The sequence below is a fragment of the Scylla paramamosain genome, chromosome 13 (assembly GCF_035594125.1).
Source record: "Scylla paramamosain isolate STU-SP2022 chromosome 13, ASM3559412v1, whole genome shotgun sequence".
NCBI classification, from domain to species: Eukaryota; Metazoa; Arthropoda; class Malacostraca; order Decapoda; family Portunidae; genus Scylla; species Scylla paramamosain.
The window spans coordinates 1,916,294-1,925,000 of NC_087163.1; the positions used below are offsets into that span (position 1 = coordinate 1,916,294).

At 43.7% G+C, this 8,707-nt stretch overlaps 1 protein-coding gene across 1 annotated transcript; it reads right to left on the reverse strand.

The window, feature by feature from the left end:
- Positions 1-1,988: 1,988 nt before the first annotated feature.
- LOC135106302 (uncharacterized) lies at positions 1,989-3,159 on the reverse strand. The gene is made up of 2 exons (XM_064015177.1): positions 3,073-3,159; positions 1,989-2,874 (listed from the first exon to the last, which is right to left on the reverse strand). The coding sequence occupies exons 1-2, from the start codon at positions 3,082-3,084 to the stop codon at positions 2,098-2,100; spliced, it is 789 nt and encodes a 262-aa protein (XP_063871247.1). The 5' UTR covers positions 3,085-3,159; the 3' UTR covers positions 1,989-2,097.
- Positions 3,160-8,707: the final 5,548 nt, after the last annotated feature.

Below are 8,707 nucleotides of genomic sequence, written 5' to 3' on the forward strand. Positions count from 1 at the left end.
AGCTTGCTTAGAAAATGACGTTCAGATAAAGTAAGATGTCGATGGGAAGGAATTACGTGAATGATAATTTCCTGCTGGTATGATCCTCGCCCTGAGGTTTCCATTATGTGTTTCAGCCTAATTTTTCTAACGCTTACCTTCCGAAATATTTACAGTAAGATTCAACACGGATGGTTGCCATGTTTTATGCCAAGATCACCCCCAAAGATTGGACTTGGGCAAGATGAAGTAACATTGATTTTGAATGATTAACTTTTGGGGCTCATAAGAATGGAATGAGGTTGATTTCTTCCTGAGAACTCCCAAGCTTCCTTGCCTCAGTGTTGCCAGGCCCGCGGCACCGCCTGCAGACTCATCGATTGTGCTGTGCTCCTAAGTAAATTATGGACCATTATTTTTCACACTTGCATTGCATGATAAATTTCAAATTAAGGATCACGTACCATGTAGTGATGTATGTTACGGGGAACGTCATCAACACTAAGATAATACTCGTATTTATTTTTGAGCCCCACACACTTCATGCATTATAGAGGTGGACATAATAGAGGTGAGAGAAAGTAGAAAGCCTTGTGCAACGAGGCCACCGATCAGAGGAGCAGTTAGCGTGACAATAGCGGTAGAAGATAACAAGAGATGCGACATTGCGGCGAGGAGAGAGAGGATGAAGATGGTCAGTTAGAGAAGGGGGTTTGGTAATATATGAGAGGAATAATCTATAGTTCAACGCATTCTCGACTTTTCCTCACTCGGCCACATTCCGCACTATCACCCTAACATCTCAAGTCGAGCAAAAAAATTTGGAAGTGTTCTTCATGTACCATTATGATGCATATATTTTTATTTTTTTTTTTATGCATTTTTTACCTTTTTTTTTTATTTCTCTATGTTATTGCAAGTGATACGTGAAGCTTCTTTATTATTGTTCTGAGCATTTCTGTAGATTTGTTTAGTTAGTATATCCCATAGAAATACTCATTTTCTTTTTTTGTGTGGCTTTAAAGGATTAATGGTGACATATGGATATGATCTGGGTTAAAAGCTTGTACAAATAAGGTTAAATGTCTATTTTTGCACTGGTTGTTTCCCTAAGTTTCTTAAAAGTACTGTGATATAATGATTAGCAGTGGAATAATTAATTATTCTTTACAGGGTCTGTAACTCCTTACATTTAATTTATGTTAACTTTACTTACATATTTTTCCTTTAGTTTATGAATGGGAGGAAGGTTTAATATTCATATCTTAAGAGATGCTTACTTTCTTTTCCACATTGCAAGTTTTAGTGATTAATACTCACAAATGTCTATTATTTACTTAATGGCTTGTCAAAACAGGTTGTTTTTGTGTTGCTTTTTTTTCTCATACTAGGATGAAGTGTTACTAATGGAGTTTATTTTTTACATCTGTTTTATATATCATTACAGTTTTGAGGGGAGCTTTCTGTTAAATGTTCAAGTGAAAAGCATATTATACTATAGATGACAAAAATTATAGTGTTTATTTATTTATTTATTTATTTTTTTAATGCAATGAAATGGAGGGAACATTTAATTGTATATGAATATATTGAATTTATTACCTATTTCTTTCCCTAACCTTCAGACCGCAGTAGCTAGCTGCTAGTATTAAAGGTACTAATGATTCATCATCTGCCTAAGAAAGACTAACTAATTAGTCATTTAATTGACTAACCTATGATCCACTTTACTAATGTGGTTAGTAGAAGCAGTGAACAGTACGAAGGCATTAGTCAGATATATTTGAGTAAGACCATACTCAGGTTGAGTGCTCAGTTACTCACAAATTGACTAACATTATGTTAGTCACTGTGACTAATGCTGCCACTCGTTCTAGACCCCATGGGTTTTACTAAGAAAAGTTAGCACAACTAACTTTGGTTTTGTGTGTGCATGCTGATTGTTTTACCTTCACTGTGAGTCAGTGTCAAGGTTTGTAAAGGAGGCAAAGTGTGAAAGGAAACTGCACTTCTACATCATACATTTATTCATCACACAGAACATGCTTTCCACATTACATATGCATTCATTCATCATACACACCGCATGCTATCACATTATGTACAAGAGTCCAAAGTTCAGCCCATTTCCTCTTTAAAAGTCAAAAAGGCAAGATGAGCTTGTTCATGAGCGGCCTTCAGCGTGGCCACCTCGGGCGTGTCGTCGGGCAGGTCTGAGGCAGCTACCTTGAAGCCCATGGTGGGAGCCGCCGCGTATTTCCTCACGTGCACATCTCCGTCGGGATTGACGTACGCGAAGCTACCGTGAGTGCGGCCTAAGGCGTCCTTGGTCTCCACGCGGGTGCTGGGGCCGCCCCAGTGGCCGAAGGAGTACTGCTTCAGCTCATCCTGTGTATGGAACTGACCTCCCACGAAGGGTATGCTCAGAGAAGGCATAGGCGGCTCTGGAGCTTCCAGGGGTTCTGGTGCAGCCGCCACCACCACGGGAGTACCAACTGCAACCACTTGAGCATCAGCAAGTTCGTCCGCGACCAATTCCTTTCCAGGAACAGAGACTGTATCGTCTTTGGGATCCTCGACAGGCTCCAGTGTGAGGAGGACGGGGACTGGGACAGGGACCGGGGACTTCTGAAGGACGGGACTAAGCGGCACCTCCTCCTCGGCGGGAGGTGCATCGAGACGCTTCACTAGAACGGGAGAGGGCACGGGCGAGTTCACCGCGGGGCCCGACACCACGCCAGAGACACTCTGTGTATCGAAAGTTTCGACGAGGTTGATGTCTGGCTTTGGTATCTTGACCACTGCTGGGTTTGTGTTCTCAAAGTAAAGATAAGTCTTCCATACTTTGTGTCGCACTGGTACGGCACTGCAACACACCACAGCTACGGCAGCAAGCTGTGGGGGAGGGGAGGGAGCGGGGATGAGCCTCTGGCCGGGATCAGACGCATGCCTTAACCTAACACAAACACCCTTCACTTGTCTCTCCGCAAGAGCACACTACGCGCCACCTTCTGTAACCCACTAGTCATTATTACCACCAAAAACTTAACATGAAAAGAAAAAAAAAAAAAAGGAAAAAGATGCAACACTAACCAGAGCCCTCATGGCGGCGGCGGCGGCGACGACGAGTGTGGCGCTGCCTGGATGAAGCGCCACTTTATATACTGACCCCCAACCCGCCCCCTCTCCTCACGCCCCCTCCCCCTCTCGCCCTCACGCCCCTCCCCTTGCATCCTCACGCCCTCTCCTACGAGTCCTCCCAACACGCCCTCGAGCTTCCTTCCCTTTAAATACCTGTCTTCTCACGCCACCCTCCCTCTCACCTGTCTCCACACAGCAGTCATGGAAGAGAAACTGTTTCCTCTCTGCCGTGTCTCACTTCTGCTATGGAATGAAATTATTCTGACATAGTAGTAGTAGTAGTAGTAGTAGTAGTAGTAGTAGTAGTAGTAGCAGTAGTAGTAGTATAAGGAAAAAAGAATATTTTATCTCAAGGACACGAATATTCTGTGCATGTTATAAAAGATTATTGATTCACACAAAACGAAAGAAAACAAAAAAAAACTTACTGACTGGTCTAGTATTTTCTTCCTACAGCCACCTCGGAGAATGCATACGTTTACAAACACCTGACAGAGACACCTACGGGAGGGAACCACGACAGAAAACCTGGTTAAGAGCTAAAAAAAATAAACGCCCTTGGATCAATATGAATATCCACGCAAAACAAACGACAGACGGACAGACGAATACGAATGAAAACTAGTTATCTGAGTGGCAATGTAGCAGAAAGCACCCTTCCCTATAACCGTGATAGCTTTGTGTTGCAGTTCTTTGTTCAATGAAGCTCCTTTCCCGCCGAGTTCCGAGTCACCGAGCACAGTAGATGGGTACTCGTGTGGAGTGTTGTGGCCTCATAACTCAGCAGGAGCGGTGCCCACCATATATAGTAGTAGTAGTAGTAGTAGTAGTAGTAGTAGTAGTAGTAGTAGTAGTAAATAGCATACGTTCTCTAATATAGTGTGTGTGTGTATGCATGTGGGTGGGCGGGTACTGGTGTCAAAGTATGAGTGGATGGTGTTGGTAGGTGGGTGGGTGGATGTAGTTGAGTGGATAGATGTGTATGGGAGTAGGAACGTTGTGTGTGTGTGTGTGTGTGTGTGTGTGTGTATAGGCATGTGCGGGTAGTTGGGTGTGGATGGGTGGGTGGATGCGGTTAGATAAATGGATGTGTGTGGGTGCGGTGGGTGTGACTGGCCTGGGCGGATGTGTGTATGTCGGTGGATGGGAGTTGGTGTGCAGTAAGGCTATCATCATCATTACCACCACCAGAGAGAGAGAGAGAGAGAGAGAGAGAGAGAGACAACAGAGACAACCTTTAACAACCGCGGAATTTCTACATCTACGAGAGACAAACCAGTAACTGATCATCTTCCCAACTTGTGCAGAATGAAGACGTCGCGAGGCCTTGGAACGACACACTAACCTTTGCAGAAGTCTCAACAACCCGCCCCGCTCCGCCCCGCTCCGCCCCGTCTTGTCCCATCCCACCCCACCCCACCCCGCCCAGCTAGGCATCCACGACTCCTCTCCGTCGCTCACACTCAGCCTGACCCAGCGACTCGTCTTGTCCTAACTCCTGCCGCGTCACTTCAGCCCAGACCTCGACTCGCCTGCACTGCTCCTCTCAACTGACTTGTATCCACCACTATCATGACTCAACTACGAGTCTTCACTATACTTCATTTTCATTTACATTCATCTCTCATCTTCCCTATGATTCAACACCATTAGAACGCATCTTCACTGATATTTATCTCCACCATGACTGATATCCACTACTAATTATAACACTCCTCATGAAAACTTTACTTATTTATTTATTTTTTCCATAAAACAGCATCCCTCCCCCCCACACACTTCATTCCTCACTATAATGGCTTCTCTAAACTGGCCAAAAAACACGACCCAGACGACTTTACTCCTACAACTACAGCACTTCTCAGCTTCCCTTGTCAAAACCTGTGCTTCCCCATGCAAACTTTCAACCCTCTACACTAAAATCACAGGGTACTGGGTACACTTCTCCTGCGTGTGCGTCCTTGCCCTTCCATGCCCTGCCCTGCCCTGTCCCGCCCACTTGTCCTGCTGCTCCCTCCCTCAAGCTGCACGTCTCCCCGCTCCTTCCCTTTTTACTCCTCCAGCTCCAGCTCTGCCTCTCTCCGCCCTGATGAGGTTCGCCCGCATAAGGAAACTTGACGTGATTCTGACTCAAAGTTTGTCTCGGTTATTTGTGAATTGGTTATCAAGCTAAGGCTTTATCGTACGCTACACGGTAATGCGCAGATGGTTGAATGATGTATTTAGGTTATAAGGAAGGATAAATTGTGGAAACAGATGAAGATAGAGGCGTGAATAATTGTTGAATAGAACTGGTAATGTGACTTTTTATTAGTGAAATGTTATGAGTTTTTCTCTCTCTCTCTCTCTCTCTCTCTCTCTCTCTCTCTCTCTCTCTCTCTCTCTCTCTCTCACACACACACACACACACACATCCTCCACACACACACACACACACACACACACGCTAGATCAGAGGATGCAATGGTGCCGATACTCTTGCACTCTGCTTGGTGATCTGTAACTAAACATGCACTCATCAGTGTGACGAACCCAGAGTCGTGAGGCCCCAAGAGATGCCGGGGGTGGTTCTCAGGAGGAGGGAGTGTTGGTGCATTGTGACGGTGTTGCTTCTAGTGTTCATGCTGTCTGTGGATCAAGAGGGGTGATGACACAAGGAAGCTGGGAGTGGTTCTGTGGGGAAAGGAATAAAGGGTGCATCCTCCCGGTGTTGATTCTAGACCAGTGTTTATGGCTCGAGGACAAGTGGGATGATGACACAGAGGTTTAATAAAGACTAAACATCTTTGTGATGGCAACGTCGGTGCGGCTGAGTAATCATCTGTCTCTCGTCTGGATGCTGCCTAATTCTGCCTTTCCTTTAACTTGCACCATTTTATGTGATGGCTTTCAATTCTGCTTTTCTGTAAGTTGCACTATTTTAAGTGTTGGTTTTCAAGACTAAACTAAATCATCAAGGCCAAGTGGAACCCTTTCATACTTTTAATTATTTTCAAGCGGCACTATTTTTCTCCTTTTTATAATTTTGTATCATTCGGATATATATTCTCAAACGTTCTTACATCATTTATATTGAGTTGCTTCTTTTGTAAGTTATAGGGTGTTTTAAAGAGTGCTTTTATGATTCTAGTGATAGTTTAACAAGTATTCTGCAATATAATTTGGAGGAAACATCGTCAGAACCGTAATCAATATTCTCTGTGGCCTCTGAAGACAGTCATTACGAGAGTACATTGCGTTGAGAACATGGTCCTTGGTCAGTAGTCATCCTTTTCACCTCTTAAAAAAGATAATAAAAAAATTCGACATGTCTTGCCTGGAGGTGGCTTTTCTTTTCTTTTTATCATTGGTACTATTGTCATGATCAGCAACGGTCTCCCTAATGCATAAAAAATATGTAACCAGCCACTAAACCCAAGTCATTACTGGTGCTTCAGACATTACCCTTCACTGATGATACTGAGTTTGTCTGCTGCGGTCAGTTTTCTTGGAAGCAGACACCAAGACTCGCAGACCATTTCTTACTCTGCTGGAAAGGAGACGATTGGCCGCCTCTTTGTGTTATACCGCTCCAGCTAGAGGCTGGCTTAAAGCAATTATTGTGCGGTAGAGGTAGCGCAGCCGTGTTACCATTTCCAGTGCCATATGACCTTACTACTGCGCCAAGTGACCTTGCTGCGGCGTCAGGTGACCTTGCTGTGGCGTCGTGACCTTGCTGCGTCGCCAAGTGACCTTGCTGCGGCCATGTGACCTTGTTTCGATACCAAAAGTCAATCAATATCCTGTCGCTTTGGTCAGCGTATAGGAATCAACTTATTCACTTCTACAGGCAATTTTCAAACTTAGCAAAAACACTTATCGTTATCTAGAACAGTAATAGTCAACGAGGAGTGTTTGCTCCTCACTTTTTTTTCCTCCTCCCTCCCTCTCCTTCGATGGCAAAAAAACACTTGCAGGGAGAGAAATTGTTAATTAACCTCGCTACGCACTACATACACTCACCTCGGCCAGCAGGGTTTAGTTGACATGCGGGCAGCCAAGCGTATGAGGACAATATATTACACTGACCATCATCATCATCATCATCATCATCATCATCATCATTACTACCACCACCACCACTTCCGTCATTATTATCAATTGCATGAGCGGCTGCAAGACAGACTAAAATGGTGCACTAACACTGCTCGCCACGCAAGGCAAGGGCATCGTGGCGGGCAGCACACTAAGCTTGCCTCCTGGCACTGGACTTGCCAAGTACGTATATATGGATGTTCTTGTACATCCTCTGCTTCTCAGAATGAACAAGCTTTTTCAAGTAGTGTTCCACTGAAGAGGTAGTGACTGGTAATGACACGGCACACACACACACACACACACACACACACACACACACACACACACACACACACGCGCGTTCACACACACACACACTCACACACTTTTTTCACTCACCTTCACACACTTTTTTTTCCTTTTAACGTAACTTCAAACATGTCATACGGCTTGTATTCTTAAACGTTTTGTTCTCTCAAAATCCGGAGGGATGACAAACCAGATTCTCATGAATATTTTCCCCATTGATGATGCCGAATCCTTCTTAAACTATCAAGAGAATCATGAAAACACTCTTGGAGACACCAATAACTTCCACAACACAAGAGTATAACAAAACAAGGTGAGACAGATCCACAGAACGTTTGGGAACATGAAACTACTGTATGTGTGTGCAGTACGAAGCTGTGTGGTCATTTCCGTGTTAGTGTACCAGGCCAGCACTATCACGTACGGCAAGGCAGAGGCGGAAGGGCCAGTACAGCTATCCTTGTACGTGGACGCCTCGTTAGAAAAAAAAAAAAAAACGTTACATAAGGCGCACCACAACCTTACCTGGCGCTCTCGAACGTTTCAGCGTGTTACCTCAGCCTCTTGTGACGGATTCTAGTGAACATTATTGAGATTATTAAGAGTTTTCATGCTTCTAGTAATAGTTCAGCGAGGATACTGAGATAAATGAAGAAAATAAGATAAAATAACTATGAGAATCCGACGAATCATCTCTGTGGCAACTGAAAATAGGTGATGTTGCAAAAAAAAACAGACTGATGCTATTTTGTTTTATCATCACCAAATTCCTTTCCCCGTTACCCGAGTCTAATTGTTCACTTCCGTCCAGTCCTGTACATTTACCATATATATTAATGAAATTCTAATTGCATACGTAGATTTCTGATTTTATAGAGATTGGTATTTTTGTTCACGAGTGCTTGGTAGTGGTGGTGGTGGTGGTGGTGGTGGTGGAGAGACTTTGTGAGTACTGTCCCTATAATTGTTATTGTTGTGGTGATTGGTGATAAGAGGATGCCAGATATTAATTGTTGTATTGTGATTGTTATTATTGTAGTGGTGGTGGTGGTGGTGGTGGTGGTAGTAGTAGTAGCAGTGATATTGTTGTTGTTGTTGTTGTTGTTGTTGTTGTTGTTGTCGTTGCCGCTGCTGCTGATGCTATTACTATTACTATCACTATTACTATTATTTTTATTATTATTATTATTATTATTATTATTATTATTATTATTATTATTAT